General features: G+C 35.8%; 1 protein-coding gene across 2 annotated transcripts in view; it reads right to left on the reverse strand.

Annotated features, from left to right (window-relative positions):
• Positions 1 to 4466: 4466 nt before the first annotated feature.
• LOC123561838 (uncharacterized) overlaps positions 4467 to 15594 on the reverse strand; it is a 33398-nt gene continuing 22270 nt past the window's right edge. The window contains exons 5-9 of one of the 2 annotated variants that reach the window (XM_045354479.2): positions 12659 to 12679; positions 10684 to 10785; positions 8225 to 10366; positions 7913 to 8000; positions 4467 to 7117 (exon numbers count right to left, since the gene is read on the reverse strand). In XM_045354479.2, coding sequence (XP_045210414.2) covers positions 6967 to 7117; positions 7913 to 8000; positions 8225 to 10366; positions 10684 to 10785; positions 12659 to 12679 — 2504 coding nt within the window. In that variant the 3' untranslated portion in view covers positions 4467 to 6966. The remainder of the gene's footprint in view (positions 7118 to 7912; positions 8001 to 8224; positions 10367 to 10683; positions 10786 to 12658; positions 12680 to 15594) is intronic. The other variant, XM_045354482.2, reaches the window with a different exon arrangement.

Here is a 15594-nt window from a genome sequence, read left to right on the forward strand (position 1 = left end):
TCTTGGGTCCTTTGATTGGCAGAAATATAATAGAAAGGTATCAAACTGTAGCTGGGCACATACACTTTCCACCGATACTAAGACTTTTGAAATGATACATTGAATTGTGGAGCAGCAGTACGCTAAATGTAGTGCCAAAACGGACATTTCTTATACATAATTATATATGTGTGCATAGAAAATAACGGTTTTTATCCGAATTCGGTACACGGAATTTTTCTTTGCAATCAACACTTGGATGGTCCTAGAAGACCAACGGCTTACTTACATTACGATATAACAATATTAAGCCCCATCCACGGGTCTTCTCTTGTCAGATTTCACTTATATTTAGTTAAATTTCATCTTATGTACTATGAAGTGCGTAATACAATTTTAAGGAAAAATAGTAGAAAATAGCATGGTTAAGTTTTGAAGGGATAAAACATAAGCCGCAAGCAAGACTACTCAAGGAGATTCACTTCACCAAAGGACAGCTCTAGTCATAAAAAGATATATTCAAGTCCGAGTGATGGAAGAATACAGTCACTTCGATACAGAATACAGGGAAGGCCAAAAAATGCGAGGCTAGCAACTATAGGCCTATATCCTCAAAATGCACTGCCTGTTAAATGATGGAACATATTTTAGCTTCTAACATCTCGTCCTACTTTGACAACTTTGTCATAACCAATATTGTTTCAGTTCAGAGCTTATCTGAGAAACAAAACTTATAACTTTTACGGGCCTTCGAGAATCTAGAGTATGGCCAGCAAACTGACAATCATGTTAACGCATTCAATAAGGTTGACCATAAAATAATACATAAACTCCACTGGGAGTCCACCCATTAGCATCACAGAGCACAAAGTCATTACTCAAAGAGAGGTCCCAAAGTGTCGTTGTTGACGGCTGTTCCTCATGCACTCTACCTGTTCTCTCTGCAGTTCCTCATGGCTTAGCAATAAGCCCCTGTCTCTTCCTGATTTACCTTAACCATTTACCGACTCTATTAAAAGAAACAGTAGATCATTTGCATATTAAACCATTGTATGTCTTATGCGGGAATCCTATCTTGTTACACAAATTCTGCAAAATGATATCCATTCTCTAGAAGCATAGGAAAAGGACTGGTCAATGAATTTCAACCCTGAATAAATGGGGTACTAGAGACTACTTGAAAGAAATTAAAAAAAAAAGTTTTTTGGTAAAATTGATTAGGCGACTTCATTTTTAATAGTCTACAATAAGTATACATTTAAGTTGTTCAAAGATACTTTATAATGGAACTATTGCACAACGATTTCTTAATTAACGCTTACTGAAGAAAGTAGAGAATAATTTTGCACAGGCAATGGATTATTGGAAGGACAATTTGTCAGATTTGCTGGCCAACAGCTAGAAGTTGCCATTACAAACTTTATACTAAGTATGTGCACGTCTAATCATGGGAATTAGCATTGTCTGATGATATGCAGAACTGATAAAAACTGTTATCTTTTTGCATTTTACATATATTTTTATACAAATATCTTGAACGAAAACAGGATGCCTGTTTTACAACTAGATGTACGCCAGATCAAAATATTCTGTGAAAGCAGCTGGGATTAACAGCAATACCTCGTTTTTTCTGGCATGGTCGTACATGCTTAAAGCATATACTGCCTTGTTGTTGGCAATATCTAGAAGATCTGGCAAAGCTGTTTGCAGATCAAAATCAAAATCTGCTTACATCTTGTATATGCACCGATGGACCCGTAATAGTGTACCTCTTTTTTGAAGAGTATTCAATTCCTACCATAAACCTACTTTGACTAACTTTTCAGGAGGGCGAAGGTTCAAGCCCCACTAGGGCCAAACATTGTTTTTCTTTATATTTCTTTTTTCTAGAAAGTTAAACTGTTTTTGCAAGACTTATTATTGATTTAATACATTAAACCGATTTTTTTCATTTGATAAGTCATTGCTTGCTGCATGTTTAAAGTGAATTTTACCTCTAATACAGAAGAGTGCAGGGTTAGCCATCTTTGAAAATACTGAGTGACATGCGGTAAAAGTACTTTATTTTGCTTTTACTCTTTAGTTTACATATTCTGGAAGAAATTTAGGTAGGTTTTACATCTGCCCGTGGTTATTTTTGAATGTAGAGAGTAAAATTTAAAACAGTCTCACGGGACTCAGCCATGATTTTTCAGTGTTGGAGCTAAATTTCTGTTCGATAAAACCTTTTAACTTGAGGCTCTACAGAAAAAAATGTTATCAACAGTTTTATTTTGTGTTTTATAATTGTTTACCAATACTTTGAGGTTTGTATTATCAAAATTGTTGGTATAATGAATTCTCTGCGAACGTTTTGTACAGTGTTTATCACATTGAAACACGGTAAAAGTTGTTTAAAAATTGCAAAACAGTGCGAAACAATGTTAACTTTAAGATTGTATCAAGTTAATGCAAATTTTAAGAACATTACTATTACGGGTCCAGTACCTTAAATGCATATGTTGAGACTGTCTCCTCGATGTTAGATAAATGATTCTGCTTAAAATGTTGCCATGGAAATAGATTTTTATCTTATGACTATTTACTTGTTGGTCTTGGACTATAATGTGCCGCAACATGTGAAAACCAACATAGTGCATTTGCGACCAGCATCCGCGCAGTCTGGCCAGGATCCATGCTGTTCGCTTTCAAAGTCTATTGCAATTAGAGAAACCGTCAGCAAACAGCATGAATCCTGACAAGACTGCGCGGATGCTGTTCGAAAACGCACTATGTTGGTTTTCTCATGGCGCGGCTCAAATCATCTCTCTGGCTGCAGTTCGGTCGTTTGGTTTCTGCAGCGTTTTAACTTTTGCCGTTTGAACTGGAATGATTATTTTGAAAGCCGTTTCGTGTTTGTTCAGTTTTGAAGACCAGATCCGTCACTGACTTCTCTTTTGATTTCATTTCTTTGTCTCGTTATCCTTCCGTTTGGTTTCTTTTATTGTTGTTGTTTTTGTCCTAAGATCTTTTTTTACCTTCTGCAACGTTTTTTTTTTTTCAGACTAATTTTGACCCTTTTGGTTTACGGAAGATACAACGCTTGTGGGAGTGATGGGATTGATTGATCAAGTGGCGTGGGGCCAACATGCAGTTGATCATCTATGGATTGTGAAATTTCGACTCTAAACGAGTTTTACAACTTTATAACTGTCTTATTTTACGAAGTAGAGCATAGTGGCTGATTCTGTGTTAAAAGTAATTAAAGTTAATAACACAAAAAAATCCAGTTCTATACGACCTAGATTAATTATTTGCTTGAACTTTGTAAACCTATGTATTGGATTGTATATGGTATTTCAACTATGAAACATAAGTATCCAATTGCTTGTACTTTAAGTGATTGCTTTATCATCCATGGACTTGGAATATTCTTATTTTGTACAATAGATTGCCATGTTAGTGATAAAGGAACACGAAAGTGAATCGTCTTTATTGTCCAGCGCGTAGGACTGTGCAAGAAGAGGAACTGGAACCTACTTTCTGTGATATCATTTTAAGTGATAGCTTATCAAGATTAGACTTTTTGATCGCCAAAACTAACGTGCTTTTTGTATATACATTACTTCCTTTCGTCCCCTTGGAGGTTTAGATTTCTAGGTTTTATAAGCGACACAATACGGACTTAAAATCTTCTTATTTTTATTACAGTCTTATACTTGAATAAATAAATGTCATGTTCAGTGAAAAAGCAACATGACAATTTATATACCCTGCTTGAGTATATGAGTCCTCGACCAGAGACTTCAGCCGACATGTTCAATTTCTCCTACTAATCCCTGTAATGGTCGGCTGGCTGAGAATTAGTGAGATCGTACATATTTGTAAATTAAATATCTTTAGGAAGCTGTTGAAATGTAACACTTATCACTGAATAAACGAATTTTCTCAATTTGATAACAATGCTAAAAAAACTTGTTCTTTGTAAATATTTGTTCGATCTTTTTATTGTAGTTTTTCAGTTCTTGTTTTGTCGAGATTTAGTTCGCAGTGTTCCTTGTTAATTAAGTATATTATAGCTAAATAAAAGAATTAAAAATAAATGAAATGTTGCAAATCAGAACATGCGGGTGTCGAAATACATCGTAAAACGTATCGCCATAAATGCGCTGCAAGTGTGTCCCAATACATAGGGATATGCTCAAAGTGTATTGTGACAGCCCTTGTATAGAAACAAATTTGGCGAATAATGTAACTGTGTTCAAGTCATATACAGATGTTTATCCAATGTCAGACTTAACAAATTAAAGTTGAATTTGAAAGCACGAACTGAAGAAACAGCAAGTAAAATATTATGTGGACGTGGTGCCTATTAATACACTCTTTTTTTCTTGTTAATATTCTAATGTCAGGCCTGGTCAAGGTTCAGAATGCCAGTTGGCTTGGTAGGAATAAGTAAGACTTATCAATAAGGCAATCACGTAGGGTGTTTAAAGAAAGAAAGGGAAAACCATTCATGATGTAATATATTTTTTCGCAATTCGCTCGAATTACAATAACATAGAAATCACATCTTTCAAAACAGTATTATTGAGTACTCTTTCAATATACAAAAAATAGGATTTCATCACCTGAAGTCAACCCACAGCAAATTAGACGATGCATAAAATCCCTTTTGTTAAAATAAGCATTTACACTTTTTATTACCTCAAAGATAATTTTAGAACAGTATGACATGTAATAGCTGGTAAATTCGCATTTTTCTGTTTCATAATCATATAGAACGAACTTAATGCTATATAATTCATACAAAATATAAATAATATCAGTGTTTGTATGACAAAGACAGATATAATGCACGTGTAAAACGATGTAGATTTGGTCCAAATATATACAAATTTGGCATATGGACACAAGCGGTTCTGACCATAATGTGTACACGATGAAATATGTTGAATTATACATGTCATCTTTAATCACGTTTGAACATCTTAATCTACACACACAAAAAAAAAACATATTTGAACAATTACATATATTTAAACTGTTAGCTTACATCACGTTACGAAAGCAAAAATTGTAAAACCATGTTCGCTTAATATCACACAGACAATAATGCCAGCTGAAATAAACATGCACGCATCTTCTTAGGCATGAGAAAAGGACGTGTCTTCATAAAGTCAGAGAACTATAATTGTTTTCCCATAGACTTCCATTATACCATTATGGCGTTTGCGGCCTTCCTTATATCGAAACATATATATCTAATCACACTTTTTGCAAGAACTATCTTGTTTCCACCAAAATATTGGACGAAAAACATATAGTGATACTTTAAGTAATTTTCGTGTGATTGAGATGACCCCCTGTTTACATCATTGGCACGGCGGGTGAAATCCGTTTGATAAAACTTCTTTTTCAATACACATAAAATGTAGCTAATTTTGTCAAATTGTATAACTGTAAATGCAGTAAAAAGTCAATTTTGAAATAAAACAACACTTCTTGGGTTTGTTTACATGACTGGCCAGTTAGAACTAACAAACATTACCTTATTCCCATTTACACGTTTATCTTATTCCCAGTAAGTTCCTTCTGCTTTTTTGAATTGGTGGTCTCTAACCTTTGGCATAAGAAAAAGGCGCGTCTTCTTTTGCCTCAAAAGGGGCGTGTCTTCTTAGGCATAAGAAAAGGGCGCGTCTTCTTATGCCTCAAAAGGGGCGTGTCTTCTTAGGCATAAGAAAAGGGTGCGTCTTCTTTAGCATAAGAAAAGGAAACGTTTTCGTAGGCATAAGTGTCTTCTGAAGCAAAAGAAAAGAACACGTTTTCTCAGGCATTCGAAACGGGCACATCCGTACGTTTATCTTATTCGAAGTAAGTTCCCTGAACGTTTTTCATATTTGTGGTCTCTAACCTTAGGCATAAGAAAAGGGCGTGTCTTCTTATTCTTGAAATATCTTTTGGTTTTGTCATTTCTGTGTCACAGCAAGTTTACGTAAGGCACTGTTTATCAGGTTTTGAATGCGTGTACATTACAGTAAGCTATTATTAAATTTACGTAGACGATGTACACATTTTCTACGAAAGTGGCTATAAAGTTCCGATTTAATAAAAAAGATAAATGAGCCGCGCCATGAGAAAACCAGCTTAGTGCGTTTGCAACCAGCATGGATCCAGATCAGCCTGCGCATCCGCGCAGTCTGGTCAGGATCCATGCTGTTCGCTAACAGTTTCCCTAATTGCAATAGGCTTTGAAAGCGAACAGCATGGATCCTTACCAGACTGCGCGGATGCGCAGGCTGGTCTGGATCTTTGCTGGTTGCAAACGCACTACGTTGGTTTTCTCCTGGCGCAGCTCAAATGATATCCTGTCACCGCAAACAATGAACCGAACAGAATATATTTATCTGCTTAAAAGACACGCACTTGTTGTTGCTGTGTTTACTGTTATGTTAAACATTTTGAACACTCATTTTGAGCATTGTACTTAAATCATTAATAGTACACTTAATAAATCTTCTAACGAACACTTATTTAGGGATGAAATTATAAGATATTTAAATCTATCTTACTGAAATTTACATTCAAAATATATTTGTCCAAAAGTACTCCAAATTTCAAAAATGTACTATAAGTAAATTAAAAGATAGTGTGTAGCGTTAGAAGATTTGTTAAGACTATATTTGTAATCTCATGCTATAACTCAGTGCATTCCAAACCAAACTAAACAATACAAACACACAAAACACTTTTAATGCACTAAGGCACGGAATGCTTTCACTGAAGTCATATTTCCTTCCAAATTCATTATCCAGTAGGCACTCCACTTACTATTTCTAAATCACTTTTGTTTAAGAGTATCCAGAGCTTTTCAGATCCCACTTCTAAGTATTTTTTTTAAATTAATGAGTGACTGAATCCCTGTCCAATTAATGCAAAGGCACTGAACTTGTTATACCATTTCTAAACACTGGAAGACGCCAAAATACATTTCTAGCAGAACTGGTGCTATATATCATAAGCAGGGTCTTTGAATGTCGCAGATTCTCGCGGTTTCCCATTCTCGCGAGAAGGAGAACGAGAGTCCCTTAATTCCACTGTCTCTCCAGCTGCAGCTGGTGGTGCAGCGCTTATGTCTTTCGATTTTTGAAGTTTTCGTCTGCAAATAAAAGCAAAGATTTATCATCCCTGATGTTAATCTGTTACTACTTATAGAAATAATACTCATTGTTTAACAATTATATACTGTGAAATTAAATTAAAAGAATTGCAAACATTTGTGTTTCCACTTTAAAAACCTTTATGAACAGCTCAAAGTTTTCTAATTCATTTTAGCGCGAAAGTTGTATGCATGTAGTCAAAGTTTACATTAGACTTGAAATGGTGATAAATTATACGGACCCAGACGGATGGAATAGCTTCACGAGATAATTGTATATAAATATGTAATACAATACATTATTCAGATAATTCCTGACAATGCAATCGGCCTTCTGTTTGTAATTTCTTCTCACGTCATCAATGTCTTATTTTGACAGACTTGGCCTTTCTATTTACCATCACTTATTCATTCAGCAGAATTTCCTTACTTAGAATGCGTTATCAGCGCAAAACGCTTTATAAATTTACACAATTCAGCTCCTGTCTGCCACAGGTAATAATTTATGTTCCTATCACTGAAGTTAAGAAAACTGTCGTAAGTTGTTCTTTAAAGCTAAACGAGTTACTACAATTCTCCATTTAACTTTCAATCTACGAATCCTGATCTAACTTGTGATAAAACACGCAAATTATCATTTTCAAGTAGTGACACAATACTGTTTTTGATCAAATAATATTCTGGTTTTAACAACACTTAAATATTAGTGGAAATCATATTGAAACTTTCTAAGCAGTTCGTCATTTCAACAAACATGTCCCTGAGAGCCTTAGAAAGATCAAATGAAATACTCACTTGCGATAAAGGTAAGCAGCGAGTATGAGTGCGATCAGAACCAGTGTAATCAATATAGCAAACGCTACCCACAATCCAGCTTCTATACCTGCAACAGAACATTCGTAAAACAAACTAAAGACGGAACAGTAAAATATAGAAATTGAAAGCTTTATTATTTGACATCCAATATATCTACCTAGTGTTATATTAAGATACATGATAATAAGAACATTCCAGAATTTAGGATGATAAAACGCGAGTACTACCATTTAGGGAAAACGACCAACTTTGCAAAACATATAAAGGGAAAGGAATACTTAATGAAATTACCTTCTTCTTCATCTCCATTTTTCTTTTCTACAATTTCTCCTGTGTCTGCGCTAGCATTTCCAACCTCGTTATCATCATCGTCCATATCTCCCTTGTCTATATCTCCAGGTATTTCTTCGTCTACATTGTTTGTTTCATTCAACGTATCTATTACTGGATCGTAAGTGTCTATAGTATATCTTGGCGTTGCATCATGATCGTCTTCGTCGCCAATTTGATCCGGTGTTGTTGTGTAATCGTATCTGTCATAATAATCATATTCATATATACTCGGTGTCTCAACAACGGTTCTAGTGGTAGATGAAGGCGAAAATGTTCTGCCTTCATCTGTCGCATCATCATGATCGTATTCATCACCAGTTTGATCGTATCCGTAATCATATCCGTAGTCATACATACTGGATGTCTGAACAACGGTAGCAGTGGCTGATGAAGGCATATCAGGCATTAAACTTTCAGTGTCTTTGTCCATATCATAGGTTACGTACAGGAATGATGATTTTGGGAGAGGAGGAGAAGGCAATGATGATATTGATGATGATAGCGGCGATGATGATAATGATGAAAAAATAGGAGTCTCTGTCACAGCATAAGTCTCCGACTGTGTTTTATATTCGGAAAGTTCATCTGTAGTATATGTAGAACTTAAGGTATCGATGCAAGTTGAAGTGGAATCTATCACAGTGCAATCATATGACATTATACTTGATTCGCTTGTAGTTAAAACTATCGAGCTGAATGGCAGTTTTGAACTTTCATGTAAATCGGGCAATATGGAGTTTTCCGTAAAAATTACATCTTGAGTACTAATAACAGACGAGGGTGCAAACTCTGAAGTTACATCTTCAGAGATGGATGATGTTTGTGTTGATTCACTTGATGAAGTTGCAACACTAGGTGTGTAAAGGAGGCCCAATTCTTCAGAAATATCTCGAGATTTAGAAGTGCGTGTGTCCCATTCATATGCCGAGACATCACTAGACACGAGCTGTTGAGTCGAAGTAGGTTCCATAATAACATCTGGAGGTTGTGACTCACTTGCTGAAACTAATACAGCTCCAGTTACAAAAGGCGTTGTGGTAGAAGGTTCACTTTCTAGTTCATCCAGTTCAGTTGATTCATTGAGACACGATCGGTCACTACATACAGATAAGTCCATATATCTGATAGAGGAGGACTGGGATGGAACAGACTGTGTGGGTTGCAGTAACAGCGATTCCGTACTTAGTGTATTATATGTCTCTTCAGTGTCAACTGCGTAACGTGTAGAATCAATATAATCTGAAGGCTGTATATATTTCGGCATTTTCGTTGACAAAGTTTCTTGTAAAGGCACTGTACTACTTGGCAACAACTTTAAAATATCTTTTTGTGTAATCACAGTAGTTTCAGATTCCATTTTGTCAACAAAAGCACTTTCTGGATAATATCCGCCGATGCTAGAACTTCCTGTAACCGGTGTTGTACTTTGCGAACTTTGCTCTGTTATTTTATCACTTGTAATAGTATTTGTCATTGGAATGTCTTTTGTTACAGTAAATGCATCTACTGCATCTCGGGTGGTTTTAGCTTGTTCTGAGGACATTTCCGACGAATGTAAGGTATCAATGTAAGCTAAGACGTTTGAAGAGATTGTAGTATCTACAACAGCTGATGACAGTAAACTAGTGTCTGATTCAGAATATGATGTCTGAGTTATGGCAGGTATAACCAGAACTGATGTTGCCGATATTGTATCAATCATTTCAGGTGTTTCTTTGGTAGATGTTTCAGTTGATGTATCTACAACATGTTCCTCGGGAGATGAGACTTCTACAGATGAATGTTTAGGTTGAACAACGGATGTTACTATTGAAGATACATCAGTAGGAGAAACTTCTAAAGGTGTATCGGTAGAGGTAACAGGTTTCTCAGAAGATGTGACTTCTACAGACGCCATTTTTGGTTGAACATAGGATGTTGCTACTAGAGAAACATATGCTGAAGACACTTCAAAAGGTATGTCCTTGGAGGGAAATAACTCAAAGATTTCTGAGGAAGTCATCGTGGACTGTTCGTACTTTTCTATTTCTTCTTCAAATTCCTCATATCGCGCCATCTTTAGTGATATTAGTGGTGAAAATGATGAAATGATGTCATCACCTGCAAAAATGATCAATTTCCTAAAACTAACTAAAATCACAAACATGTTCATACATTTTTTTTAGAATTATTATTTATAAACATACATCAATTTGATTATGAAGTGCAATTCAATTAGAGACCATACATAAAAAAATTCAAATATCATCAATGTGTACTAGTATGTTAACAGACCAAGTATACAGTTTACAGTTTTTGTCATTTACCTAATTGGTTTATTCGAAGTATGTGCCTTCCGATAAGGATCAAATGTTCCACCTTTACTTTTTTTTAATCATATGACACTAAAATCATAGCCTGTTTAAAAACACTCTCACCTTTAACACAAATAAAGTTATATTCCTTTGAACAATCATCATAACTGTATTTCAGATCGTCTCCGACCCTTTGAGCAACCAAACACTGTTTTATTTTGGAACCTGTGAATCAGAAATCATACAATGTCGCAATCAGTTCATTCAATTTTAACATTCATACATGTAGTTTACATACATTTGTAGTTTTGCTTTTGCTGCTTCTGTTTCCACCGCAACTGCTGCTGTTACTTTGCTACTACTGCTGGTGATGATGAAGCTATTATGTTTAGTAACATATATATTTTGGCAACTTAGTTTTTTTAAGTAAATGAGTAAACCAATATACATATAACGAATAATTTTACCAAGTTTATTGCTAACTAATCGTTTGATATGCTATACAGGTCATGTTTCATGGAGAAATCACCGCAGATGTATATTAAACTGCGTGATATATAGAAGGTATTTGTCTATTTCAGATAAATGTATCTTTCACCGAGTGAACATCAGATTGCTATATTTTATGAGTGGCATAGCCATAAGTGAAATGTACTGTAATATTTTAATTATTCACTGAAAAAAAGTAATGGAACTGATTCTGATTATATCATGAAAAAATATGTAAATTTTTATTAAAACACGGCAATATTGATTTCCCTTCGACAGTTGGCCTCATTAACCTTTAGCAAGTGATTCTGCCTTTGCGACCAGCACAGACCAAAATCAGCCTGCACATCCGTGCAGTCTGATCATGATCTGCACTGTTCGCCATTCAATCAGTATCTTTTTGGTAAACGCCCCTTTTAAACAGTTAATGGTACTGTCCAAATTGAAAGATGGACAAGTTCATTATAGAAATTTAGCAGGTTATGGGTTCAGGCGCCTAGAGAGAGTGATATCATATCTGATATGCCATTTTATATACAAGACATTTCAGACTCGAAACAATGTAACAGACCGGTGTCACGCATAATTTTCACAAAGTATGAACCGATTATTAGCTGCGCAGAATATTTCACTAGACGTCTACGTATTCCTGATTTCAATTATTCTGCGCCGTATAGTTAAAACTCTGGTACATTGGCATCACGTCGATCTACTATATTTGGCACCATCCATACGCTATGAAATAGTGCTTACATATTGCATCCTTCTGTTTACAGAATCGAAACACCATATAGAAGAACCAAGTTTTAATATATCTATCGCTCCAAATTATATATACACCGCGTATAACAATTCATAGGGACTGCCTTTGTGAAATATTGTTCCACGGGCGTATATCCTCTTCGTCGCGTTAAATGTATTAATCATGGTTCTGCTATATATCATTTCTTTTTACCTAGATCTGGGCTTCATTGAACATAATTTATGTCAGAAGCAAAAGTTGAAAGTGCAAAGCAATGGTATCGCTTATATTTATGACAAGCTGCAAGTTTCTTCTACAAACAGTCGAGAAGTATTTGAGCCGCGCCATGGGAAAACCAACATAGTGGCTTTGCGACCAGCATCCGCGCAGTCTGGCCAGGATCCATGCTGTTCGCTTTCAAAGCCTATTGCAATTAGAGAAACCGTTAGCGAACAGCATGGATCCTGACCAGACTGCGCTGATAGGCAGGCTGGTCTGGATCCATGCTGGTCGCAAAGCCACTATGTTGGTTTTCCCATGGCACGGCTCATTTATACATGTATCCAGCTCAGCACCCCTTACCTCTATCAGATTTTGCGCACCGAAAAGTTTGCAAAGCAGCATAGCGAACAAATAGTGGGAAATGATGCAAGCGAAAATGTAAAGATGACCATATTCTCAGCTGTAGATGATAACAGTATTTTCAGTTGAACTGTTCATTTTCTGCCTATAAAAGTCCTCTTACAGTGTCTACATGCATTTATGCCATTTATGAACATTTAAAAGTCAACCTGAAATCATTCTAAGCAATATAATACATGTACAGCTGCGTTGAAATAAAAAAAATATTTTTTTATATTTACTTACTGATGTAATATCCAGACTTTCCTGTAATAATTTGGGATGAAACAGGCCTTATCTACAAGTGCTTTTGACAATTTACTACATTTAAAACATTAATATTAATAAGTATGTGTCGTCTATAATGTGTCGCTCGATTACCAGTGGGGTGGACGTATTTTGTGATTTGCTGTTTTTAGGCGATAAAATTGTTAATTGCAGTTCAAAATGGTGATATTTGTTTGCTTTTTGACATACCAGTGGACACATTTTCAGTGGTAAGTGACTTATTATCTACAAAGTTTCAAATGATAACGCCCAGTTGGTGGTGATATAAATTATCTTTACTTGGATTTTAGTATATTTTATCTTTGTTTGTAAAAAAGTTATTGAAGGTACAGTGCCGGTTCATTCTGATCAAAACAACGTAACCGTGAATGAAAATGCGATTTCTGTACAAATCAAAAGTTTTAAGGATGTTTATAGTTTTGGAGGGATACATAACAATATATTATCCTTTAAGATACAAATGTGCTGCTTATAAAATATCCCCTTGCAAAAATATTCTGGTACATGCAATATTTTGTTGTTTGATGTTATATACACGGTACTTTTCTTGTTTGATTGTTCTACCGAGATGTCTTTTAGAAGTAAACAAACTAATACACATTGAAACTAGAACTTTTAAAATGTTATATATAAAATACTAAGTCTAGTATGATATCAAACGATTCTAGTGAAGGCAGCAATATAAATATTATGTTTCTTTTTATCATTTTCGTATAATTTATTTCCTTTAATTGAAGATCAAGATAATTATTGCCTCAAGGAGACTGACTGTCTCACACAAACTCCATACTCCTCTCTTTAAAGTTAATGTCGGAGTTCTGGGTCAAATGACATTCTAAAGCTTGTCCGGGTCGTAACCTTAACATGAATGGAGCAAACTATTTTGTTTGACAGAAATGGTTTCACTGAATGATACGAAGTGTCGCTCACAACACCAGACCTTAATCCCAAAGGTCAAGATCACCACACTTACGGATGAAAGGTCATTCTGAACGTCTATGTCAAACCTTTTGTTATACTTTTTATTTCGTCTCAATAAAAGGGAATGTCAAGAGCACACTTAAGCAGTCAGAAGTCATAACTAAAAGATAAATTTGTAATTTTGTTTTTGTTGGGTTTAACGTCGCACCGACACAATTATAGGTCATGTGGCGACTTTCCAGCTTTGATGGTGGAGGAAGACCCCAGGTGCCCCTCCGTGCATTATTTGATCACTGGTGGCCACCTGGGTAGAACCACCGACATTCCGTAAGTCAGCTGGATGGCTTCCTCACGTGACGATGACAGGGAAGTGATTTAAAGTCAGCGACCTTAACCACTCGGTCACGCACGGATGACCCCTTATTAAAAGGTAAAGTAGAGTTTCCGGACATACAGAGCACAGCCAGATCCATACATCGCAAAGCAAGTCAGTCAAAACGAGAAACTGTAGTGGGAAGATATAGCAGACGGGTTGCTTCAAAATACACTAACAAGTACCTTAACAAATGGAGATTGGTTAGATAAAGAGGAGTGTTGGGGGAGAGGAAAAACAATGATGAATATTAATTAGGGGGCGCAACGTTTAAAAAAACTCAGCCTTTCTGGACTACAAACCACAGCAGTGCCAACATGGACGTGCACAAGACCAACATATATGTACGCACGCACGCACACGCATGCACAGAGACAAAGCAAAACAACCAAACAAGGAGGACAAAAGGACAAGCAAAGGAAACAGTAGGTCACCGCCACAGAACGAGTGGTTGCGAGCTCAAACCTCACCCGTTGTTAAAAAGAGAGGAGGCGTAAAAGTGGGAGCCGGGGGATTGAATGAAAGTAACACTACCATCATTCAAGACAATAAACATAACATATAAAAACGAAATGGACAAAAAGAAAGTTGAAAATAGGGGTTCAGCCCTGGAACGGTCTGAAACATATATGTAAAGGAAACTAGAGTTATTAACACGTTTGAGGCATGCCAAACTCGCACTTGCCTTTTCTTTAGCAACTTATACAAGGCGGTGTAAATAGAATAAGTCCATGCTGAGAAATGCTCTAACATTAGTGACAAAATACCAGATTGTATCAAGTAAAACATATAAAAAGGGTCAGTCTGAGGTATCAGTTCACCAATGTACTCAACAACTTGTCTGAAGTCTACAATTCAAGAACCTAACTTTAAAGGGCATGGCTAAGAAGTAAAACGGAATTCCACTCCCTCCGTCCACCATATTGTTTCTGTGTCATATTTTTTTATTTTGTAATTGGCTTAGTCCAATGTCGTATTTAAATTGCATGAGGATAGTTTCATTCATCTAATATTCACCTTCAAACAAACCCAGCTCAATTCCATTTATGTATCTCCCCATTAACTTTGCCATTTAGGTGTTGTGCCCTTATAGAAAATGTGTTTCCTTCAAGGGGATAAATTCCTGTGTAAACGCTGACGATAGTAGAAAGGCAGTAATCAAGAAAATGCAATCGAATAAATGGGTTTGCTTGCACTGAAACAGATATCGATACTTTTTTTCATACCTAACGCCTGTGACAATAACTTTAATGATCATTTGAAAACTTTCTCTCAATTACAAAGGACAGTATCCATCTGAAGTTTGGTATTTCTATCTTTTGCTTGGTTTCATTTTTTGTTTCCAAAGCCTCTCGTTAAAACGAGGATTGCTGTAAAACTTTAACCTGAAACAGCGTTGATTACTGTAAAACTTTAACCTGAAACAATATCACAGTATCTGATTTCAGTGACCTTAATCATTGAGGTATCTGGCTCTAAAACATAAGATCTCTCCTAGCCCCTCTTAATATATTCTGTAAATTATATATAGAGTAAATAGAGAGAAATAGTTTCTTTGATATTTACTTCTGTACTATCTATGATCCTATACCGCTTGTTT

The sequence above is a fragment of the Mercenaria mercenaria genome, chromosome 10 (assembly GCF_021730395.1).
Source record: "Mercenaria mercenaria strain notata chromosome 10, MADL_Memer_1, whole genome shotgun sequence".
Taxonomy (NCBI): Eukaryota; Metazoa; Mollusca; class Bivalvia; order Venerida; family Veneridae; genus Mercenaria; species Mercenaria mercenaria.